The 25,982-nt window shown below is 40.9% G+C and overlaps 1 protein-coding gene across 2 annotated transcripts in view; it reads left to right on the top strand.

Moving 5' to 3' along the window:
* Positions 1-25,982, top strand: part of MYPN (myopalladin) — a 46,535-nt gene that overhangs the window by 4,734 nt on the left and 15,819 nt on the right. The window contains exons 2-11 of one of the 2 annotated variants that reach the window (XM_077183537.1): positions 3,779-3,954; positions 5,432-5,483; positions 7,514-7,640; positions 10,020-10,091; positions 10,343-10,484; positions 11,054-11,077; positions 13,043-13,159; positions 13,582-13,948; positions 15,992-16,555; positions 19,318-19,462. In XM_077183537.1, coding sequence (XP_077039652.1) covers positions 3,779-3,954; positions 5,432-5,483; positions 7,514-7,640; positions 10,020-10,091; positions 10,343-10,484; positions 11,054-11,077; positions 13,043-13,159; positions 13,582-13,948; positions 15,992-16,555; positions 19,318-19,462 — 1,786 coding nt within the window. Of the gene's footprint in view, positions 1-3,778; positions 3,955-5,431; positions 5,484-7,513; positions 7,662-10,019; positions 10,092-10,342; positions 10,485-11,053; positions 11,078-13,042; positions 13,160-13,581; positions 13,949-15,991; positions 16,556-19,317; positions 19,463-25,982 lie in introns of both variants that reach the window. The other variant, XM_054637375.2, reaches the window with a different exon arrangement.

The following is a 25,982-nucleotide window of genomic DNA, read 5'->3' as shown; positions in this document are numbered from 1 at the left end:
TTATATCACAGCATTTTGTGTAATGTGTTTTGCCACTTCAGTAAGGAAACACATTTAAGTGGACACAAAAATATAATAACACTGTACTATGCAAGTTATTTTAATGTTCTGAAAAGGTGCTGCTGGAAATGAAATCAAATTGTAGAGCATGGGTATTCTCCTGAATGCTTATTGGTATCTGCCAAGGCTCACACACTCAAACAAGGCTACAATATAAGGAAGAGGCATGGGGTGGGAATATAAAAAGACATGAGTAAGTGCCATGACTCATGTCCCAAAGTACACAGTTGCCTACATGAACTACACACCTAAAAGGCAACTTGTACATTCATATACCAAATTTGTGCCTCTAGTCACACAACTGCATGAACCTTCTCTCCTGATAATGTGACCATTTTCAGTGATCACCAGCTGCAGCTCTTGAGAACAACAGTAGAATAAACCATAATGTAAACAGAATTTAAAAAAATTCTCCCTTCAATATCACAGGAATCCTATGTAATTCCCCAGTCTGGAACTTGAAAAGGCACTAAGAAATGTCACAGGATATTTTCAATCAACCCTGTAATGCATATTACCATACTTCTCCCTTGGGGCTGTAAACATTTCCTCTGCTTGCTCCTGGTAGAGTTGTTCATCTGTCCCAGGCAGGGGAGGTTTCTGCTCTGGATGCCAGCTAAGAGCTCTGGTGTCTGTACCTGCACTGTGTAAGGACAGCACTGAACAGAAAAGAAAATGTGATACTCACTTCTGGGGAACCTGTCAAAAAAACTCTCTTTGTATCCAAGTATTAGTGGTAAAAATTCCAGATTTGGACAAGCCATTATGGGCAAAGTTTAAAATAGATGTCGTTGTTCCTTCTGTTTGAAGAGTTTTGTTTTAGAGGATCTGACAGTACTGTGATGGAGTATGACCACTAGAAGTTGATCAGAAAAAGGTAGAAAAATAATTATTTTTAAAGGAAATGGATTTTGAATGGAAACACAAAGGAATAGTTTCAAAATAAAGATAACATAAATAAAGATTTGTATTTTCAAAATAAATGTTAGCAAGGAAGTATACAGTCTAATCTATTGGAAAATAATGATAATGGTACTGTGATCATGGAATCCTTAAAGGGAGAGGTAGTTCATAAATTATGATTTTAAGACCAGTGATTTCACATTTTTAGAACTGTTTTTAAGTGCTGCTTCCCACCATGGGGAAGAAGTTAAAAGAGACTGGTTACACACTCCAGGGTAATGAGAGAATGTACACACATGTATAGAAAGTACACACATGTATAGAATATACACACAGGTATAGAATATACACACCTGTATAGAATGTACACACATGTATAGAATATACACACGGGTATAGAATAAACACACCTGTATAGAATGTGCACACATATAGAATACACACACCTCTATAGAATATGCACACAGGGATAGAATGTGCACACATGTATAGAATATGCACACATGTATAGAATATGCACACATGTATAGAATATACACACATGTATAGAATATGCACACACGTATAGAATGTGCACACATGTATAGAATATACACACCTGTATACAATGTACTCACATGTATAGAATATGCACACAGGTATAGAATGTACACACAGGTATAGAATATACACACCTGTATAGAATGTGCACACATGTATAGAATGTACACACATATATAGAATGTACTCACCTGTATAGAATGAACACACATGTATAGAATGCACACACATATATAGAATATACACACATGTATAGAATGCACACACATGTACAGTTCATTTTGCTCTTTTTTCCCTCAGTGTCACTCTGGGCTGGTGTCAGGAGAGCTTGCTGGGTTAGGTGGATCTGTAATCTGAGCCACAACTCCCAGGGCTTCTTCCTCCTCCTTCCACATGTGCCAGCTCCCCTGGATCCCTGGACTTGTGCTGCTGGCCCTGCAGCCTCCAGAGGTGCTCCATGGTTTGCCTGCTGGCAGAGCACTCTCTGCAGCTTCAGCAAGCTCCACTGGGGTTTGGGAAGCAGCATGAATGGCTGCTGAGAGCTGCCTGCAGTAAAGTGCAGTCCTAGGAAGTGTCCATGGACAGGAGGCAGCTGAGGGCAGCCCTGGGGTGAATGAAATGCAGGAATTCCCTGTGTGCTGTGACAAAGCTCTGTTGGAAGGCTCAGACTCATGGGCACAAACAGGGCCTGCTCTTCTGCTCAGCCACACAATCAGCATTTAAGTGCTAGATCTGTGTTCCTCCATACCTCAGAGACCCCTTGAGGCTCCTTCCTCAGTTCTGTGTTACACTTCAGTTATATTCTGGGTTTCTGCTGGTACGGACTGCTTAGGGAATTTTTTTTTCCAATATATTAATTTGAGGTTTTCTTCACGCTTAATTTGTAGCACAAACTTGTTAAAAAGTTATGCAACTGAGTGATCAAAACAATTTATTTATTCACATTTTCCTAAAATATCTGAGATGGAAATATATTGAAGTGCCTTATAGTTTAAGACAGGAGGTATTAATAATTACAATTTTTTACTTAAAAACCTATCCTTATCCTTTCCACAACAATCCTATTTTCTGTAGTACCAGTCAAATGTTGACAGGTTCTTTTACCAAGTTACCATAAAAGATGGATGAAATTATTACTAATTTTTTTTAGAATTTAATAAAATATTGCATAAAAAATATTGCCAGTATCACAGCCCCTAGCCTCACATGCAGAAGATGCAGTAGTTAATCACATGTAATGAAGGAAGTCACAGGAAGAAAATACAAATACGATAGTGGCATTTAATATCTATCTATTATCTTATTCATCTATCCATCTTCATGAGAAAAGTTACAGTGAAGATGAATGCACTTAAGTTTGGCTTTTCAAATTTAGCTAGTTATCTATAATTACAGGTATTTCTGAATATTATCTCAAACATTGAACTCTGGATCTTGATACACAGCACTGCATCTTCTTTATAAAGCCTAGATTTCATTTGAATCTGTTTCTGCAGACCCACCTGCTTTGTGTGCTTCTGTTGTGCCTTGTAACCAGCATCCATCAGTCCTGCTCTTCCTCCTGGTGGTTTCTGCCAGTGACAGATCCTAGAGAGCTCTCTGGGAAGCTGCTGCTTTCCTTTTGTGTGGATTCCTGCACTTTCCACTGAAACAAACCTTCTGAACACTGAGGGACTTAGGAATGAGAGTGGGACAGCTCCAGAGGGCCCAACAGATTCTTGGATCTGTAGCAGTGTTTAAAGAGGAGCACAGCAATATTGTGCAGAAGAGCAGCCCAGCTGCAGCTGTGTCCCTGGCTGTTTCTGTGTGGAAGAACCTCTGTCATATCAAATCAACTCTCTTACCTTGTGATACACTTCTGCTAGCTTTTATAAAAAGCAGATTGTGTTAAATATATGACCAAACAAAGACAAATTTCAGTCACATTCTGAATTAACGTGAACTTAAGAAACACAAGTTTGAGGGATATTTATTAACTTAGAGTTGGGTGGATTTTGCTGCACATTAAGCCACTACACAGATCTGATTGTACCTCAAGAGAAATACAGAGCTGGATTGACAGAGTTCCAAATTCAGAACTCTTTTACTCTTTATTGAATATTATGAAAATCATCCATGTTTTATTCCTATGACTGTTGATTCAATACTTACCTGCAGTACTCTGTCAGAATCTTCAGGCTAAACCTACCAATTTTACCATCAGAAAGACTTCAAACATTATCATCCTAGTCACCAACTTGTTTGCATTGAAAAACAATTTCTTTTTGCTTTGCAGGTGGTACTGTGAAGGGAAGGAGCTTGAAAACTCACCAGACATCCAAATTATCCAGGCAGGTGACCGACACTCTCTGGTCATTGTTGAGGCTTTTGAGGAGGACACAGGGCGCTACTCGTGCTTTGCTTCCAACATCTATGGAACAGACTCCACCTCTGCAGAGATTTACATAGAAGGTAATCCTACAGCTGCTGCAGAAATGGTTGAAACTGGTCATAGGATAAAGATACAATTATATCTTGTTTGCTGACTGTGATAGTTTTGTCATTAAAAAAACATAGCAGGAGTCAACACTTTCCATTGTTACTAAAATCATTATTATTTTCCTGTAAAACACTCTTCAGACAAGGGACCAGCCCTTACATTTTATTGTGTTACTTCCCAGAGGTTTTATATATCTAACTGCAAGATCCAAGTCTAAAAATACTCAGATTCTGAAACTACCTTGTATTTTTTGTCTGTGGAACTCTACAGAAGTGTAAGAAACTAAACTTTGTGTCTAATTCTTATTAATCCCTTTTCTCTACAGTCATTATTGCAAATTGAATGTAGGACAGCTTCCTCTTAACTCTTTCTTGGGACTGTGTAACCAAAATAAATATGCCATCAATTTTATATTCTCCTTGCCCAGTAGATGCTGTAAATCAAACAGAATATATATTTGCAGGTTTAGGTGTCCTTTCTTCCTCCTTATGCTTTTTACTGTACATAGTAGACCTAAGAGTCTAAGGTCTATGTATTATATATTTATTTTTTACACTTTCTTGGGTAAGATGTGAGATTGAATCCATTTTTGTGCTAGCATGACTATAAACTTAAAATAAACACATAGGATTTTTTTCTTTTTCTCTCAGAGAAGCATACTATGAGCCCCATCACTGAGCACAGTGGGGCCATTCACAAATTAAAGCAGTGCCCAAAAGATGAATTTCATTCTGCTGTTATTCTCTTTCCACAAGTCTAACTTGACAGTGAAAGGACAAATCCTTTTTCAGCATCTGCCCTGCCCCTGATCAATGGGAGATGTCTGTGCTTGGCAGGGATTTACAAGCTCTCAAGGCAGGGGCCAAGGTTTGCTTTTGCCCAGCTCGGTGGGTGCTGGATGGGAGCCATGGCTGATGGAGATGCTCACTGGCAGGAACTGCAGAGAAAATGCAAATTCCAACACAGTGAAGGCAGAAGTGCAAAATGTCTCAGTAACTGACAGCAGTCAGTAAACAGAGCGAGGATCTCCTTCACATCGTGGCACAAGGCACCAGCTGGAGAATAACAGCTACAGTTCCAGGTCTCTCTTTTTCCTTTCAATCTGATAGCATCAGGTGTCTGAGAGAAGAAAGCTCCTACTCAATTCACACCAAATATGGACTAAATCATAGTGGCATTTGAAAGAGAACCATGGAACACCCAGGTATTCATTCCCTCTTGGATATTCCTCTCCTTGCTTCAGCTGCACCTCCTCCCAAATGTGCCTTATCCACACTTGCCCAGTGTGGAACGTGTTCACTTCTCCTGCAATGGGACCTTTTGTCTGGGCACAGCTTTATAATACATACCCATGGAGTTGGCTACAAGAAAGCTGCATAAAGGTCTGTATCATTCAGAGAGAAACTCAAAACCCCTCTGCTAAATGATTTTTCTTTTATTTTTTCACAGGCATCTCTTCTTCTGACTCTGAAGGTGAAATCATCAAGGACGAAATGGATCAGTAAGTTTAAAATCAATGACACCTCCCATATTTCTTACAGTTAAAAACCCCACAAGTGCAGACATTTTGGCTTGCAGCTTCCAAGACATTATCATTCTGTTTAGGATTCCTTTGGATTGGTTGGGTTGGGTTTTGTTTGTGCACTTGTTTGCTTTACAAATAGTAGGGAACAAACATTTGTTTGCTTTTGTGTCCTCAACTTTGGATTAAGAATTGAAATTTTAGTATTAAATAGTAATATAAAAGGAAAGGTGTTACCATAAATATTGAAATTCTAAAATTAATTTACTAAAACAAAAGCCATTTGACTAGATCCAGCTAAAATGCTGATTTAAGTGTCTGACTTGAACAACGAATGCAGTAGTTTCTCACATGAAAATACACAAGGTTTTTGGCAGAATATAGATAGATTGATTATTTAGATTTAAGATGAAGAAATTAATAGACGTGCACTAGAGTGAACTGAAATGATGGTATAAAAGACTACTTAATTTTAAAAAGAAAATATGTCAGATATAACCTAAAATCTGGGAAATACTTATTTATTTATTTCTTAATTTTTCCTAAATGAAATCCATCACCTGATGATTTAGAACCTGATCCAATGCTGTTAAAAAATCTTTCAGAATCAAAGTCCTTCTATTAACTAGAAAGGGAGTCAGACTGGCTGAAAACTAAAATAATCAGTCTTTTATTTTGAACTCCTTTGTATGCACAGATTCAACATCAAAAGCAACCAGTCCTTGATGAAAGAGGCCCTAATCAGATAGATTTATGCACCCTCTTGGTTTTTTCCATCACTAAGGAGAATTACACTCATTACAAATGCCAGTTTTTAAAATGCAAAGAGAAGACATTTGCAGTGTATTTGACTGAAGACCTCAGGCTGACAGCAAATCCTGTTGTATGCAATTTAAACTTCAAGATCATAAAGCACTCCAGATGGAATTGGTTCATGGACTTTGATAAATGTGAGGGGTTTTATAAAACTTAAGGTTAAGAAAGTCTCAGACTTGGGATGTACTGCTAATCAGTTTGGATGAATTGTGAAGTTTTCCATTCCAGTTCAGCCTTGTACAAATGTCACAGGATTATTTTTTTTTTCACATCCATCTCATTAGGTGTCAATGTAGGGTTGACCATGATCCTGATCACTTGGTGGCATCTCTGAATCACTTACCTCATCAAATTGTGAGGTAATTTTTTTCTCAGAATGCTGCTCTGACATCATAGTAGGATGTCTTCAAATGATCACATTATGAAAGGCCAGGTTTGGGTGTAATAAGAATGTCTTCATTTCTGCTCAGCTTCCAGCTGTCATCACACCAATCTGAACACCTGTAACTAAAGGGAGTTAATGTGAGAACAGGTGCTAAAAAAAGTTCAAAAGAGAAATCAGTGATCACAACTGTTGTACCTTCACTCTGAGTAAAGCATCCTCTGATTTGAAGGCTAGATTTTCTAGGGGGACCTCAAACTGAATAAAAAGACCAGCTGTTCACTGTCTGCATTATTTCACCTAGCAATAAAACGAAAAAGGGTCATCTCTTCTATTTCCATATATAAACAACCACAAAGTAAAGAAGTGTCAATCTGTACACTGGCAAAACTGATGATATGTTGATCAGAAAGCATATCTCTGTTTTATTTTTCAGCAATTAATTATTGAATCTGTATCCAAGCAATCCACAGTATTTGCATGACCTTAAAGGCCCAGCTCTTCCCAAAATTGAAAGCAACAGTGTCCTCTGTGAAAGGAGCATTGCTTTCTCATGCTGCTGTGAGCTGGTAAAGCCACAGCTGGGTTAATCCAGGCCATTATTGTACCAAGAATGAGATCTTAGAGTGGCCAGGGGTGCAGGCTGACTCAGCAAATGCAGCTTTACAGAGCACAGATCAGCTTGGATCAAGAGGAATTCAGTCCCAGCAGTGAGGCTGGGGCTGACCTGTAACAGAGACAGATGTGACTGGGGGACACACACAGCTCTGGCCTTGAGTTAGAGAACTTGTTCTTGGTTAATATTTCACAGCAAACCAAGGCCAGCCAACACCTCTGTGAATGCAGCATCTCCTGCTGTCAGAACCCCAACCAAGCATCAAGAAACCTCCAAGGCACCATCAGCTGAGGTCCAGCCTGTGTCTGTCCTGGTCCAGACTGTGCCAACATCAGTTAACCAGGTAGGGGAACACCACGGTGCATTTCAAGGACTAAAAGTGAGCTCTTAATAAAGTGTTTCTTCTACAGTTTGTGACTGAGAACCCCAAATTTTCTAGCATTTGCTTTGCTGCTGAACTCCAGCTTTGAGCCTGGCTGCCATCCAGTCCACAGAGGAGAGGCCCTGCCTCCAAGGGAACCTGGCTGAGGGCAGGGCACCTTCCTGCCCCGGCTGCAGGAGGGGCTGGAGGAGCGGGAGGCTCGGCCAGCACTGGGAATCCGGGTGCAGTCACAGAGTTCCGGGGCTGCACAGGATCCAGGGGCATTCCTTGGGCTGCACAGGATCCAGGGGCATTCCCCTAGGCTGCACAGGATCCAGGTGCATTCCTTGGGGCTGCACAGGATCCAGGGGCATTCCCCTAGGCTGCACAGGATCCAGGTGCATTCCCTTGGGCTGCACAGGATCCAGGGGCATTCCCTTAGCTCAGACACTGCACAGGATCCAGGGGCATTCCCTTGGGCTGCACAGGATCCAGGGGCATTCCTTGGGGCTGCACAGGATCCAGGGGCATTCCTGCAGCTCAGACACTGCACAGGATCCAGGGGCATTCCTTGGGCTGCACAGGATCCAGGGGCATTCCTGCAGCTCAGACACTGCACAGGATCCAGGGGCATATCTTGGGGCTGCACAGGATCCAGGTGCATTCCTTGGGCTGCACAGGATCCAGGGACATTCCTGCAGCTCAGACACTGCACAGGATCCAGGTGCTTTCCCCTTGGGCTGCACAGGATCCAGGTGCATTCCCTTGGGCTGCACAGGATCCAGGTGCATTCTCTTGAGCTGCACAGGATCCAGGTGCATTCCCTTGGGCTGCACAGGATCCAGGGGCATTCCCTTAGCTCAGACACTGCACAGGATCCAGGGGCATTCCTTGGGGCTGTACAGGATCCAGGTGCATTCCCTTGGGCTGCACAGGATCCAGGCGCATTCCCTTAGCTCAGACACTGCACAGGATCCGGGGGCATTCCTTGGGGCTGCACAGGATCCAGGCGCATTCCCTTGGGCTGCACAGGATCCAGGGGCATTCCTGCAGCTCCGAGGCTGGAAGGGCACCTGGCTGTGCCCTTCTCCCATCCCAAACTGCCTCATCCACCTTCCAGCCCAGCAGGATTTCCTCTCCCTCAATACAGAGCTCACTTGAAAACTTTTCCTCTCAATGAAACTTACTTTAAGCGGAATCGTTTCACTGCTATGTTTACTTTATCTGTAGATAACCTTCTTTGCCACATAACATTTTACTTTACACATCAAAGGAAATTAACACTACCATGTTCTAATTAACACTACCATGTTCTAATTAACATTGCCGTGCACTGGGAGTCCTTTTTGTTGCAAACTGACAGCACAGTCACAGCTGTGAATTCTTTCTTGATGGGAAAGAGGAGCCATACTTACTTAAAACCGAAAAGTTCACGAGTTTCTCACTTTCCATTGCCTTTTCAAAGCTTTTTACCTTTTACAGCCCAGGGTTAGGTGGTAACCAGTGAACAGGTACTGAACAGGTGAACTAATGCACGTTTACTTTTGATTACAATGAGAACAGAACTAAGAACTAGTAGAACTAACCATTTTGATAGAAGATGCTTAAGGGTAATAGTTACTTGAAAAATCACTACTGTTAAATTTTGTTGGCTGATAAGGCACCATCTGTGTGTAAATTTGGCTATTTTCTGAAATACTGAATCATTAATTCTGCTGCTCTGAGGCAACTCCTGTTGCACTAAAATAAAAAACAATATTAAATCCTCAGCCTATATAACAAAGTTTCCCAGAAGGAAAACAATTCCATTCTGTTTCACTGAGTAGGATAAACAGGTTGATATCCCACCTCTGTAAAAGGTTTGGGTTTGGCAAAGGAGAAGAATTATAGTAGCAGCCACACAGGTGACTTGACATAACATTTCCTTATTAATGCCTTTTCTCTACAGTCATTATTGCAAATTGAATGCAGGACAGCTTTTTTGTAAGTTAAGGATTTTTAAAAGAAGATTATGACCAAGCAGACAACATATATTTGCCTTATTGAGTATGAAGAAAAGATGTCACAATACACTGTGCTAAAGCTTTTCTTGCCCTGATTAACTTAGTAAGGCAATAAAGCGATTATAAAAATAAAATAACATTTTTGCTGTTATCCCATCGAGGAAGATCACCAGCAGCTGTCCACAACAGAATTTCTGTTCACTGCATTAGGTGTTTTGCTTTGGACTTCATCCACCAAAATCTCCTTTATGTCATTCCAAAAGCACATTTCTCTTGTATATGAATAAATAATGTCTGCATACCTAAACATCATCTTGTGATGTTTTGCAATCCACAGGCTCAAAGCCCCACTAACTATTTGCAAGGACTGGATGGAAGACCTATAATTGCTGCTCCTGTATTTACAAAGGTAATTTCTTCTATGACATATTTGAAAAGTAGAGGTCAGATAACTGTAAAAAGAGATAACTAAAAATGAGCTCTCAAAAAAAAAAAAAAAGAAATTAAAAAGAAAAAAAAAGGAATAAAAAAAGAAAATGAAAAAAATGCTTTTCCTAAGCCATTCAAGGGTTTAAGTGGCTTTATTAAATCTTAGTAAAATCAGTATTACATCCAGACCATTAAGACATTTACTGACTGTCTATTCATTTTCTCTAATAGATGTTACAGGATATTTCAGCTTCTGAGGGGCAGCTTGTTGTTTTTGAATGTCGGGTGAAAGGAGCTCCTTCCCCAAAGGTTGAATGGTATAGAGAAGGAACACTGATAGAAGACTCTCCAGATTTTAGGATATTACAGAAAAGTATGTTTCTTGTGTGAAAATATTGTGTCTAATGAAATACAGGCAAGCAACAAAATTGCTAACATAGCAACACTGTGAATTTCTTACTACAACTGTAATTTTAATTTTCAAATGCAGTCAGAACACCTGCAATTTTCTCTAAGTCACTGAAATGCTAAAATTGTGAAAATTCAACAGGAATTCCTTAAATACTACACTAAACTAAACCTAAGTGAAACAATGGTTCATCATATCTTGATTTCATGTGGGTCAGCGGTTCAGAAATTGTCTTCAAGACAAAATAAAATTGTGCCAATACTGAAAAAAAACCCACCCAGCTACTTGGAGAATTTATTTCCTATTCCCAAGTTCCCAACAGTGTTCACAAGTGTTCACATTGTTCAGTGGCTTTGACATACCATTGAGTAAAAGGCCCGGCTGTCTTCACCTCCCCTTAAACAGAAAATTGGATCAAAAAGACTATTCCATCTTATTTAGAAGATCAAACTTCATATTTAGTGCTTAAGGAAAAAGAAATATTGGCAAAAATAACTATATTCAATCTAATAATTCTGTTCTTCTTCCCTTAGAACCACGATCTATGGCTGAGCCAGGTGAGGATCATCAAAGGTTCATCATAATTTTTAATTACATAAATGTGGTGGTTTAACCTCACAAAATATTAAATATTAAAACTTCATTACTTAATTAACATAATGTCTTCTTTTCCTCATGTTCTATACTACTAGTGGCACACATTTCACTGTAGACTGTTCCACAAACATGTCACTTGAATTAATTCAGTCTCTTTTGCAGATAATGTTTCCACTTTGCTTAGACCCAGTTTTACCTCAGGATTTAAACGAGCTAAAGATTAATAAAATGAATGTATGAGGGTCCCCTGTAGATCTGAGGTCCTGAAGTTTAGGAGATGAGGTAGAGCTGAGCTATTTTTATCCAGTTTACCAGTTAGGGAACATTGCATCAGATGTTCAGCCATGTCAGCCATTCCCTGTGCTCCCGACCAGCGAAATGTGAGAGCAGCACATCAGGTGTTCCACCCCTGATATCAGCAAATCCTATAAATGTGGCTGGATCTGCTGATACCACGGATCAGGGCAGAATGTGGACTACTCCACATGGCTGGAGCAGAGGAGCCCTATAGCTTTGGCTATTTCCCCATGAGAGATTCACTCTCCTCATTGCTTTTTGCCATTAAAAATATGAAGTCACTCCTGTCAAGGTGGAAAATTATCAAAGAAAAAAAATTATCAAATCAATAATAATTCTTATGGAATATAAACTTCTGTATTCTTCTTGCCCTATTTGAAACATTCAAGAGTCTTGAAAGAAACTGCTTCTGTCTGAGACTGAGGAATATAGAAATGGAGTTTCTGCCAGAAGGCAGTGCCACTGTTCTGTTACTGTGCAGTGGCATCACTGCTGAGTAATGTGAAGCAGTTTTTAGGGGATAATCAATTGGGTGCAGTTGTCACAGCTTCATCACCTGCTGCTCATTCAGAAGGAATCTGGATTTCCATGCATGCAGTGGTTGGCAGATCCCAGCATGATAAACTAGATACTATAATGCCTTAAACTAGTTCTGTTATCCTACTGCTATAATAAACTATTATTCTCCTATAGTTGATAGGAAACAATCTCTTTGTTGCTGTTGGGTTTTCCTTGGTGATGACATGAAACAATCAAGCTTAAGTGTGCAAAATACCCATAGAATATTATCCTATAGGGTTTTAGGAAAGTCTATTGCAAAATTGTAGAAAAATAGTCACTGAGTAGGTGAAGAAATTTTATCAGCCCACATTTAAAATCACTTTATATGTTACTGTCCCTCTTCCTCCCAGCTACTCAGCCAAACCAAAAGACTTCAAATCCCATCATGACAGGTGGCATGCTGGTCAGACAGGAATGTGGTAAACCCAGCCTGACTTTTCTAGATGGAATATAGTTTTTCCTAGTACAATTTTGCTAGCATATTTTTGGTGCCCTTTATTCATATTCACAAAGAAGTCAAAAGACAATTTTCTGTAAGCACAGTTAGCACTATCCCCTCTCTCTGCAAATCTGCTCTGATACTTTTGAAAAAAGTAGTCTATATGTCTGTGGTTTATATTTACCCCTATTACAGAGTGACTCCACTTGAATTGTTCCCAGTCAATTATAATTAACCTTTCAATCATCAGAGATAAAAAATACCTATATTTTAGTGAGCTGAGAGTGTGGACTACACTATATATTCTTCCAAATTAAATTTTAAGTTTTTTTAAGTCTGTAATTCATGTGTTAGGAAAACATTTTCTAATGTTTTCCACACACTGCTGACACCTGTTCTTTGCTTTCATTGGGCATGCTGGAGCACAGAGGGTACCAGTTGCTGCAGACAATGCTGATAACAGCTGCTGCACACAAAGGCTGCCAAAACTGATAATACTGATGGAACTAGAAACAAACTGAGCAAGGTGGGAGTCCCTAAGGAGATCTCCCCAAAGGTAGTCAGGGTTCTGTGTGTTTGGTCACTGCATGCTCACTTCAAGTGCTAACCCTGCTCTGATGCTTTGCAGAGGAGATTTGTACTCTCGTTATTGCTGAAGTATTTTCAGAAGATTCTGGCAGTTTCACCTGTACTGCAAGCAATAAATATGGCACAGTGTCCAGTATAGCTCGTCTGACTGTCAAAGGTAAGAGCCAGCTGAGTCCTTTGCTCCTGGTAAATCCAGCAGAGCAGGCTGGGATTTGTGCTCTGTGCTCTTGGCTCCAATGCAGCTCAAGTTCTGGCAATGTTCCTCATAACTAAAAAGTGTGAGAATTCTCTGGGGAAAAAACAATATTTGTATTTCAAAGATGTAGGGGAATAATTCACTGGGGACATGGCTGAAGACCACGGACTGATTTTCCAAACTGGAGCAGTGTCCCTTTTCCCCCCACCTTTACAATATTCCTTTTTCAAGGGAATTTGTTCTTAAACAAACAAGGTCAAACAAGTCAGTGCAACAGCTGGAAGGACATCAGAGTGAGTTTTTGAACTGTAACTTTTGTGCTTTCATTTCACTATGATTTCTGGCATTTACATGTCCCAAAGGTTTGACCTTTCCTCTTGCAGCACCTGAGGACAGCAGTAACACTGCTGCCCTTCACACAACGAGCTCCATTGACTTTGTGGCTACTGAGCACCAAGCTCCCCCCCAGACTCCTTCCAGCCACCAAAGCCAAGCCCCCAGACCCAAACTGGAAGGTGTCCTTGTGAACCACAACGAGCCCAGGTCCAGCTCCAAGGCAGGGCTCCGCGTGCACTTCAAGCTGCCCGAAGATGAAAAAGGAAGTGAATCATCCTCAGAGGATGGACCTGGCACCACCAACCAAGCCAGACCCAACCACTTCCCAGAGAAGATAAATGGACAGCCAGTGAAAATACCAGAGCCAACATCACCATCCAAGGAACCTCCCCCAGTACTGGCTAAACCAAAGCTGTAAGTAAACAGAAGTCTAATTCTCAGGAGCATCACTGAGATTATTTAGTATTTATTGACCACAACACTATTGCACTAGAGCAAAAACTCAAATGCAGAATAAAAAGATGACATGGTATTGGCCTAACTAACCATAATCTTAGAAAACAAATTCTCCAGCACTTGATTATTTTTTCTGCATATCCCTGTCAGGAAAAGTGACCTCCAGTTTAAAAAGGGAAATGTCTTCCCTTTGAAATGTTATTAATTCCACAATGCTTTCTGCTGCAATCAAGAGGGGAAGAACACTAATCTTATGCAGGCAAAATAAAAGTAGGTTCTTCAAACATATCTCACTCAGTTCTGGGTATGAAATATTGCCCTAAGCAGACACATTCAGGCTAACACACAGTACAGACTGGCAACCAGCAAGCGACTGTCATCCCAAAGGCCTCATGACTTGTATGTCCCACAAATGTCATCTGCCCCCAAAACAGATAAAATACTTGGAAATGCTTGATAATGGGAAACCACTTGAGCTAAAATGTGATTGGTGCACTGGGAGCTCAAGAAGAAATTTGAAAAAGTAATGGAGTTTTCTTAGAGGACAATTTATGGAATTCACACTGCAGTTTATAGTGAAAAGTATTTTCAGCATTTTTTCAACTTCCCACATGTAATTTAACAACAGCACACAAACATCTTCATTTAATTTCTTAAATAGGCAGAAGCTTTTCCTAAGGGCTCAGGAAGGACTCTGTAAAGCAATTCACTGGTACTTTGAAGCCAGGATGTAATTTCACAGCATAAACATTACAAGAAGACAGAATTTACATTCCTTGTAGCAGAGCACAGGGTGTGAATTCCTGAACCCCATATTTACAGCCCTACACACTTTCTGAGCTATAGTGACTTGTAGGGGGAGCAGAACCAGTATTTAAGTACCCAATACTTGCACAGAGCAGAATTTCTCTCAGCTCCCCCTCCCAAAAAAGCTGTGTTACAAAGAATTGCTTTATTAGGCAGATGTATACATGAAGGGCACAAAATCAGGCCTACAGAACTACTAACTCTACCATTCTACTTTATGAAAACTTGAAACTGCTATCTTTATCTGCCTTTAATGTGATTTTTGTTTGGTGCATTGCAGAAACAAAGTCTTTTAACTAAAACCAAATTATGTTGAGTATGTACTTGCTTTGTCAGGAGCTGTTGTGCTTGGTCTCTACACCCACATTTTCCACCTTTTATCGGTAGATATTTAATATTCCATAGATTATTACACAATCATTTTCCATATCTTCTATGTCTTTTCTGGTTTTGGAAGGGAAAAAGCTCTCCTGTTTCCATGTGCTGTATTTCCATATACATAATAACTAAATAAACCACTTGACAAGGAAAATTATTTTCCTTAATTGCAAAGTAAAAAAGCCCTGAAAAACTATCTAGTAGATAGCATCTAGAAAAATAACAACTGCATGGAATGCAAGTCCTGTCTGAATTATCCACTCCTGCCTGTCACTGAATGTCAACACCACCTAAACTCCATTGGTAGCATATCCTGTGGTGGATTATTACAAAGCTTTAGCAGTCAAAGTGCTGGTTTCAGAAACCACTTCAGCAGGAGGTAAATGATGCAACCTGGCTTACAAACACTCATTTAAATTATGATACACCAAATCTCACTCTTAGTTACACAAGCAAAGAGGTATTAAGGTGACTTTGACAATGATATCCCTTAAACATCTTTGAGTAAGATTTATATTTATATTTCACATACTAAAATGTAAGAACTATCTTCAGTCAAATAATTTGTGGACAAAAAGCTTTGTGCCTCTGGCAAAGAAGGGAACATGAAGAAAAACCTAACCTAACCCTAACCCTAACCCTAACCCTAACCCTAACCCTCTCATAGTGTTAGAGAATATGCCATGTAGCAGTTTCCTGTCTCTTACTGTATCACAGGACATTGAATTTTTCTCTCTGCATTCATACACAGAAATGCAGCCAATGGGCTCATTTGGGGCTCATAACCAATTCTGTTCATCTTTGTTTTCTGTGCAGTGACCAGAGCCAGCTAAAACAGCTCCACAACCAGGTCCTGCTTGAACAACAGCAGGTGCACCAGGCATCTCTGAGAGAGCTGTCCTTCAACACCACTTTGGTGAATTCTGCCACTTCCCTCTACCAGCAGTCCAGCTCAGTCGTGTACAAGCAGAGCTCAGCCTGTGCCCCTCAAGCCTTGGGCTACAGCCGCCCCAAGCAGCTGCTGGCAGCCCAAACTCCACCAGGCAGCCCCTCTGCCAGCTCCTCAGGCACCTTCAGCAGCATCCCCCAGGCAGCCCCGAGGACAAACCACATGGAGAACTTCATAGGAAACCCAGCGAGGTCCTCAGGAGGCTTTTCAAGCAAAAGTGAACAGTGTCTGCCAAGCCCCAAGGAGCCCGTGGTGCCCCCGCTGACGCTCCCTCCTGTGAAGCAGTTCCAGCCCCAGACCGTGGCTCCTGCTCCCCTCTCCCCAACTGCACGGATCCAGAACCCAGTGGCTTTCCTTAGTGCTGTTCTGCCTTCCCTGCCTGCTGCACCTTCCACCAACGCCATGGGACTGCCCAGAAGTACCCCAGCCACGTAAGTAGCACAAACCACAGGCACAGAAGCGGGGACAGTACCCAAAGGAAACCAGGATGTATTTCTGTCCAGCTCTTCAGTGGGGGAGTGTCCTGGTTCAGGGCAAATTTTGGACACAACTCACAGACTGGGGATAAAAGCATCATGCAGTCAACCCAGAACAGGGAGTCACTGAAATGCAAGTCTTCTGTAAAATAGAAAAGTGACTTATTCAGATATTCTGGGCATTTCTTCCAACCTTTACACCCAGTAAAGAAATGAAGGGATAATACCTGTCACAACACGGCACAAAATGAACAACACTCACACGCTGAGATGTCCAAGGCAAAAAGGGGCAGTTTATTTCCAGACCTTGTTATTTATAGAATTCCAAAAGTGACCATGGATTGGATTGCCACCTCTCCAACCACACTGGTCAAACCAACAGTCAATCAATTCTCTCCTCCTCCAGAAAGGAATGCAAAACAATCCTTCTTTACATGAAAAGTGTGTGAGAAACTCCATTACAAAAATGTAAACATCAGAAGGCTTAGAAGAACTTTAGAAGATCAGGGTGACAAATACCTTCTGTAGAAAGAATTGAAGATAGAGAGATGTGAATGTACAAACAGATATACAACAATGGGGGGGGTCAGAGGTTCATAAGACTGTACTAGTGTGAGAAAAGAGATTTCAGGAGCTTGCAGGATAAGTCACTCCAAGGCTCTTTGCTTACACCATAAAATCATTCATACCTATTGTAAGCAAGAAGTAAAGTTTAAAAGGTACCTTATACTGCAAGGGTTTTTCTAGTCCAGGTGAATCTAAGAAATAACTTCTGTAAAGGTATTTTTCTGGCTGCAGTACTTTCAGCATTTGAGGTCCCCCAGAAAATCTCAGAAGAGTTAATGGTTTGCACATAAATAATTTCACTAAGCACCAGCATGATTTCTATGACAAAACAGCTACCATGATAAAGCAAATAAGGAGGATGATGCAGTGGCAAGGTGAGAGCATTAAGAGTCTCTTCTTTAGTGGTGGAGTTGAAGTGAATTTCCTTTTTGTGGACTATGTGAACTCTGTGTTAGCATGGCTAGTACCTGTACATTGGTACAACTATTTACCCACAGATCTCCAAATCCTGCACAAAGTGAGGAATATTTTCCCCTTTTATCAATGGTACAGTTCAAGGTAGTGGTAGCATCAGCAAGTCCCAATCTCCTGGCTCTCCTGCTGAGACTAGGTCAATGAATCTGTTATTACAGCAGAAAGATGTGTCCCTGTGTCTCTAGCACTCACCACTCTGTGTGCCAAGAGTCCTGCCTTCAGACCTGTACTGCACTGCTACTCCCAGGCTCCCAGTGGCCCAGCACAGGCACAGAATTGCCATCACCCATGGCATGTGCCTGGAGCCCTTCCCAGCCCTGGCACCCTGATCAGGCACACTGCATGAAGCTCTAAGGTCACAGTGGAGGCTTCCACTTGGGCCAGCTCAGCCTTTGCTGTGCTTCCACAATGCTGCAAGGGCAGGGCAAACTCAGCTGCAGCTGTCACAGGGCCCCTGCACCCCTTCAGAGCTGGGGCCAATGCTCAGGGGCTGCTCTCTCTGCAGTAATGGCACCTCACCCCTGCCATGTGCTTTCCTTTCCTTCACTGCTGCACACGCATGGCCACACAAGTCAGCACAATATGCCTGCCAGGCAGATGAATGTTAAATATGGTCAATATTGTTAAATATGACTGTTAAATATGTTTTCTGCATTATGTGTAAATATTGTTAAGTATGACTGTTAAATATGTTTTCTGCATTTCAGCTTTCCTGGGTACCAGCCCAGAGCTGAATTCCCTCACAGCTAGGACTCCTTTTGCTGAGATTCAAATCTTGACCCCTGCATGGGACAGTCTTAGCAGGGCACAGTGGTCAGGAAGGAGCCTGAGCAGTATCTGGGATAATCTGTAAATACCTATTGAAACTTCAGCTTCCCTTTTTGGCATCATCAATGACAGTAATTCTGGCTACACAAGGAGTGAGAGCTCAGTGTCTGCACAACAACACAGGGATGATGCTTGCAAAGCATTCACCAGTTATCTTTACCTAGAGCCTGTTACCAAGATCCCAACACCTATTCTAGTAAAATACCAGAATATTGTACACTTCCCAGGAGTGTCCTGCTACTTTGCTCCAGCACAGCACTCTCACAGCCTCCTGCACTCTCACAGCCTCCTAAATTCTTATTTAACTATTTTCAAACCTTACTAAAATCAAACACACATCTATAAAATAAAACCAAGAAATAACTGTTGATATTGGGTGTCATAAAAGGGTGAGAGAAATTAAAGAAGTAAAAGTTCATGGAAAGAGTAAATGATCAATGAAGCTGTGAGATAAAGATCAATGAGAAATTGTATTAACTTTAAATTATTGTCTGATAGCAGTCAAATGTACACATTGTACACCTAAGGTAACACCTACACTCATTTCTTTAGCATTTACTGTGACATCATTATTGCAGGATAAATATAAATGGAACTTAGATGTTTATTGTAGCATTACAACCCTTACTTTCTTTAAGATGTGTATTTTTAATTTCTACTGCATGGGAATGGGATGCCCCATTAAGATAGTACCAAAAAAAAATCATATCCTGAATTGTGCTGTGGCTCCTAAGTAAATAAATAATAGCTTCCACCATAATGTATCATAGCATACAGGTGACAATATATATATAAATATATATAAATACTGGTTGCTGCATGTTAGTATCAGAATTTTCTTTTAATAGCCCAACCCAGGGATTAAAGAAAAACCTGAAGCCTCTGCCATTGACAACAGAAGATTCCATTCGGGAAAACAAAGCTGCACTCGTAAAGGACCTGGAAAGAAAACTGCATTTCAGAGAGGATGCTAATCAACAAAGTGCTCAGCAGGTAAGAAAATCAAGAGTTATTAAAGTAAATTTCACTCATGAACAAGACATATATGATGATGGTGTGGGAAAAAAGGTGTTGGCGACGGTGAGCTGCTACACAGCTTTGCAGGGGGAGCTTTCGTGTGAGTACTGGTTTGGAATAGCAAACTGGAACTTTAAACAGAAAGCATGAGGGATGCAGCTGGAGAAAATTCACTTTGTGACTGAACAGCATTTTTCACTTCTGATCATCTCAAAGGCTGGTATAAATGTAAAACTTCCTTATTTTCATGAAAGTTTTTGGACATTGGCTTTTACTTTTTTGCTTTACAAGTTCCTCAATTCATTGCACACACACATTCATACATTCTGTTTTAAATCAAAGGGAAATGTAACAAAACAGTTTAGGATAAGGTTTTTGTTTTTCTTTCAGTTGAACTAAAATGGGCTTTCAATTTCCAAATGTATTTCCAAATTTCCAAACTTATATGAATTGACAGGGACTTCTTCGAGAACTTTATTATAAGAATTTAGTAAAATAAAAAACCTTTTACAAAGTTCAAGGAACAAAATATAAGTTCACTCTTAATTGGAATCAATAAATGCACTGGATCTGAGCATTGTCTATGAAACTAAAGAAGAAATAAAAAATGCAATAGTATTTAGGGGTTGAGATGGGTAAATCAGGTTGAAGCACCCTGACCAAACAGGCTGAGGACTGTTAGACAGCTGCCCTGCCTGCAGGTGATTGTTCCTCTCCCACCTTGGCCATGGAGCCCTCCACAAGTGTCCCACCTGCTCAGGCCTAATGCAGAAATCAGGGTTTGTCCCATCTGCTGTCATCCAAAGAACCTTTCCCACATCCATCAGCCCTTCTGACCGAGAACCTGCAGAGAGAGGCAAAACTGCCCCGAGGCTCTGGAGCAAGGTCCCCTCTGCGGCCACTGCAGTGGAATCCCTGGGGTTTCATTCTGCTGCTGACCTTTCTTCCTGGCACAGCACACTGCCAAAGCTCTTGGAGTAAAACAATTGGCAAGCAGAAGGTTTTGCAGATGAATCACAAGTGTTACAATTTGTACTTGCTATGCTAGTAAGACAAATTATTTAGAGAGCTCCTGTGAGACAGCAGTCAGGCTCTGGAGTTAACTGCACAATGACCCCTTCAGAAACAATGATCACTACCAGTGTCAAAGTTATCTCTGACAGCAAAAGATATTTATACTCACACTTATTTGCTATTCTGTATGAGATCAAACCTAAATCTTAATTCTCAAATTCTTTGAACACTGGAAAAGTACAAAGGTGGCACTTCTCTAATTGCTACAGTAATTAGAATGCCAATGGCAATGAACTAAAATCAATAAAGGTTTCCTCATTTTCCTCTCAATTCCCAACTTTAATCCCTTCTGGTTTTACTCTTCTCATCTGACAAAAGCCTACTCCAGCAAATTCAAGCCTGAATTTTCTCCTCAATGAAGGCAGTGACTATTTCAACAGATGCCAGGATGAAAAGTATTTTGTATTTTCCAAAATTCCTATTGCTTTACACTATACAGAACAATCAACATCACGAGTATAATATGCTGGAGTGCTGCATTCACACCCATTTATTTTGTCCTGGTTTTTCCTCTCACAGTTAACACAGAATTAAAAAAGGAGACATTTTCATTCCACACATAGAATATCTGTATTAAACCAATTATTGTAATGGTAGGGCAGGGCTCACTCTGTCATAAATACAAATGCAAGTCTCCTCTGTGTGAGAGATCACTGCATAATGGAGTATAGCATCCAGTAAGAATCTCAAATGTTGGTTTCCTTGTATTGTCTACATACTATTTTAAAAATTCCTTCTCAGAAATGTGTCCTTTGGTGTATTTTTATTTAGAGCATTTTACTGGGACCCCACATTTCAATAGCAGAGCTCATTCCCATTTACAATACCTGCAGAGCACACAGGGATCATCCAGAACAAATGCTGCAGATGACAAGCCTGTACCTTAATGTCCTGGTACTGTCTGGTATTGCTACATAAAGGGCACTAATGAACAGGAGGGATTTGCATTCTGGTGCTCTATTTATTATCTAAAATTGACTTCCATATGAAAAATGTTCAGCTCACAAGATGAGATTTTCCTAAGTGTCAGCATTATGCACTCAGCATGATATCTGCTAATCCAGATGTACTCCTTCTGTTTCATCCAGTACATCATTCATCACCAGCAATAAAGAAATCCAGCATCAGAACAGAGCTGGGAATTTTGCTGATGCTGCATGAGACAGAACAGATTAGTCTCTGAGCTTCCAGAGCCATGATGACCAGGAGGTGCTGACAGAAATACAAATATGACTTTGCCAAGATTCTAACTGCAACTTTGATCAAGTACATGCAACAACAAGCTGTCATTTTTACCAGAAAAAATGGTCATGCCCCTCATTTCTGCAGATGGTGGCAAGTTCTAGTGCCAGGCGAAATTTCATCACAGCCAGGAGTGCTGAAAAAAATGTGATCCAGCTACACCCAAACATCTTCAGGCAGATTTGCTCAGTTCTTTCAAACAAAAGGGGCACTAATGGCTTTATGCAATCCCAGGAAGGTGTTAGGACAAATCCCAGGACAGAGGAGACCTGACTCAGTGTCTTCCTTGGCTCAAAGACAATTGAATTCCTGACTCTGCACTCCCATAAGGACAGGATTCACTCCTTGCCAGTGGGTATGTTGTGTTGGTGCTGAACCAGGTTGCTCAAATAATTCAGCATTCTTTAACAGCAGCAGAAAAATCTGGAAATTCCACCTTTCAGAACAGGTTCTGTAGCAGGGGACCTGAGCTAGAAAAGCTAGGAAGAGAGCTAGGTGGTGGAAAACCACCTCCTCCAGCTCCAAGAACAAAACTTCAGACTTCAGGCACCAAGAACAGGCCCCCAGCTAGCAGGACATTTCAAAGAGCATTTCAGCTCAATGATTAGGGTCCTCTCAGGAAGCTGTTAGCATTTGTTCTTCTATATTGTGATGGAGAAAAGGAACAGAGACAGACTGAGACAGAAACCAGTCAGTACTGATTTCTACTGCCCAGAAACCAGGACAAAAATCTCCTGTATTCTTGTCCTTGCTGTAGTGGATGTTTCAGTATTTCTGCAAAGTGAAAGAGGACAAGAAGGACAAAGATCCCATCCACTCCTCTCCAGCCCCAGAATGTTTGATTGGCACAAAGCTGGGAGTTTTCTCCTGGAGACTGACACTGAAATGTTGTGAGACCAAGCATCCAAGTCTCATCACCTCAGTGAGTGTCAGGGAACTGCAGCACCTGAGGAAAGGGGAGCACAGGCAGCCTTGGCTCCATTCCCCAGATTCTGCCTCTCCAGTCCATGGGGCCTTTCCTCTGCCCTACAAGTAAAATATCTCAGTAATCTTCAGTTAGAATGAGTCATGTAGAAACAAAAAGATGTGTAGGGAGAAAGGAAAGAAGGAGACTTTGGGGATATTTTGGCAAATGGAAAAATATAAACGTCTAATGGAAACTAATTATTTTCCCCTGGTATTTGAAAGCATTCACAGGCGTCACCAATATAAATAAATCTATAAATATTTCCTCTGTTAACAGAGGAAATTCAGTTTTACAGGCAAAACTTAGAAATTAATGCTATTATCTCCTCAACATTTTGTTATACAAATAATATAAAATAGAAAAATGATGTCATTAAACCTCAAAATCCTGTGAGTAATAAAACTAAATTAATTATCCATGCAATAATAAAGGAAAGCAGAGTTAAATACCAGGGCCTGGTTTATACATTTTGGTTGAAAGAGCTACAAACCATGCTCACACATGTGTCATTTACTATGAAGAACATCAGGTTGCAATACTGATTGGTTGTGTTGTACATAAGACTCAGATTGCAGCCTTATTGTTAAGACATAGAAAAAACCTACAGCTGTTTAAAAAATTATGCACAGCCTCACATGAATATCCTTTACCTCTGCTAGAGAATACTTGGTAAGAAATTTCAGAGCAGAAGAGATGCAGGGTTTGTCCAAAAGCTTTTTGATCACTAAAAGCCAAAGCCAAAGTAACACCCCAACACTGATCACACAGAACCAGCTCCTGGCAGTTCCCTCAGTTCAGAAAGGCCCACAAATCGCCCAGAACTCTGCTCCCAGGGCACAGAAATGATACTTCATTCAATCACTCCAAAAATCTGCCTCAAAATCAAGCTTCACATAATCTCTCAAAGGGCAGCCAATGTAGGCAATTTCAGACTAAGGATGGGAATTTGACCACAAAGATTTCCCAAGGAAGCTTCTCTCTCTGTACTAGAAATGAAAAGATTTGAGAATCTGACCAAGAGAAAATTATATGAATATGTATAAGCTCCCTGTAACTTTGGCAATGAACATGGAACAACCACTTGTGGCTGCCTTCTCAAGACCCAGATGTAATCAATACCAAAGCACAGACAGGTTCTCATGGCAGGGATCCTGGCTGGCAGAGCTGCCCAGGCTGGGGAGGGAGCTCCTCATGGGTGCACACACTCCCTCCAGCTGCAGTTCTGTGGGACTGGACACGGCAGCTCCATGGGCTTGCTCCTCCATTTCCTTCTTGCTCAATCACTCTGAACTGCACTGTGAATATTGTCTAGCTGGACAATGACTTGTTAGGCTCTCCATGGGTTTGTGTTTGGGCAAGCATGAGGTTCGTGCCCCATACAATTCATCTGCAGGAAATAGATCACCCCAGGGGCACCTCTTCATGGACAGGACAAGTGGAGCAAAGCCTGCACATTGGATCTGCTGCTTTTGACTGCCACTGCTGAGAGGGAACAGGGAGAGGAGAGAGAGCCCAAAGTGATCAGGAGATTCCAGGCAGAGTAGCCTGGATGAGACTGTGAAGTGAAGGAGTGGTACAGCTTGGAAGCAGATGCTGAGATGCAATACATGCCACTTTCTTAGATAAACTGTTACATGGATTTAGAGTAATTCTGCCAAAAAGGCAATCGAGTAAAAGTTACAAAACTGGGATTAAATTGGGAAATTTGTCTAGTGTTGGCATTAAGTTGGCAACAGAATTGTTTTTACATAGGATATGATAATCAACATTTGAGTAGAGCTCCCCTAGCCTTCCTGTTTGTGGTAATTTCCATGAGTTACTATCCTAACATCAGATTGACTCTGCAAGCTTCTACTAACTGTTAGCGAATATACATAGTAAATGTATGTATATTCAGTGAATCCTGCTAAAGATAAATTAAAATCCTGCTAAAGATCCTGCTAAAGATAAATTTGAACTACAACAGATGCAGGATTTTAGAACTCATATTCATATACAAAGGTGCTTAGAATCTAATGGGAATTACTACACTCTGTGCAATTCCTCTTTTTGGTCAAAAATGTTCCCAGGGAGCAGAAAGGCCCAGGAGTTAAATCACTTGACAAGACTTAGGAGAGCATGATCCAGCTCTGCTCTGTCACAGATTTTTGTGTTACCTTAACAGGTCCCTCAGCTTCTTTAGGTCTCAATTTCCCACAGGTGAAACGCAGGTGACAGCCCTGCCCTGAAGGGTGCTGTGCCCTCAGATTGTCAGAAATGATGGTGATGGGGCCACACAGATCCATCACAGAGACAAAATGGTGTGAACCTGTACCTTCAGCAAGGCTGGCAGGGAGAGGGGATTTTGTTTGTTGTGCAGGACAAAGTACAGCACCCCAGCAGCAGCTACAGCAATATTGGCAAGGCAGAGCAAAGGCAAGCAGGAGGAAAGCTGCATTTCACCTCTCTGTCTGCCACAGAATTCCACCAGAACACTACCAAACCACTTCAGATACATATTCAGCACATTTCCTGGCTTTTTTTTGGCCAGTTTTAAGTCTTTTATCCTTCAAACTATACTGTGACAATACTAATACAAGCACCACTGCCTACTCCCCTTTTGCACACCATGCACACTAAACACTGTGCAGTAGATGCAGGAGAAATAGCCAGGTTTCCAAAGCTGCAATCCACTCAGCCTATAGAAACATATACAATTATAGATGCATTATATACATTATACTTTGTACTGAGCATTACACCACTGAAGAGGAGCCTGAATTTTTAGCTGGTAGCTATAATAATTTAAAATATCTGGCTACTGTACTGAAGAAGTGTGTGAATTACTGCCTGTAAAAGTTTCATGTTCTAGGAAAGCTGCCAAAAAAGGAGCTGCAATGCTACACTTTTGACTCCAAACCAGGGCCTGAACCTTTGTACTCTTTCCCTCAATCTCCTCAGTATGCTGAACTACAGCCTAGTTTTAACATTGTACCCATGGCTCCATGGGCTTCTTCTTTGTGTGACACTTTATGAAATATTTGTCTGAACCACAACAACAACACTTTGCCCTACACCACTGTTGTAATCACATTCAGAAATAGGCTTATGCTTCTGTGATAAACACAGTTCTTCAGAAAGCCATATTAACAACTCCTTTCTGTTCTTGCTAATCCTAAAAGAAAACCTACCAAACAAGCAAAAACCTCTAAGGTTGTACTCTGCATACAGAGG

This window comes from Agelaius phoeniceus, chromosome 9 (genome assembly GCF_051311805.1).
Source record: "Agelaius phoeniceus isolate bAgePho1 chromosome 9, bAgePho1.hap1, whole genome shotgun sequence".
Taxonomy (NCBI): domain Eukaryota; kingdom Metazoa; phylum Chordata; class Aves; order Passeriformes; family Icteridae; genus Agelaius; species Agelaius phoeniceus.
Note: the sequence above shows the minus strand (reverse complement) of the source record. Positions and strands in the feature narration are given on the sequence as shown.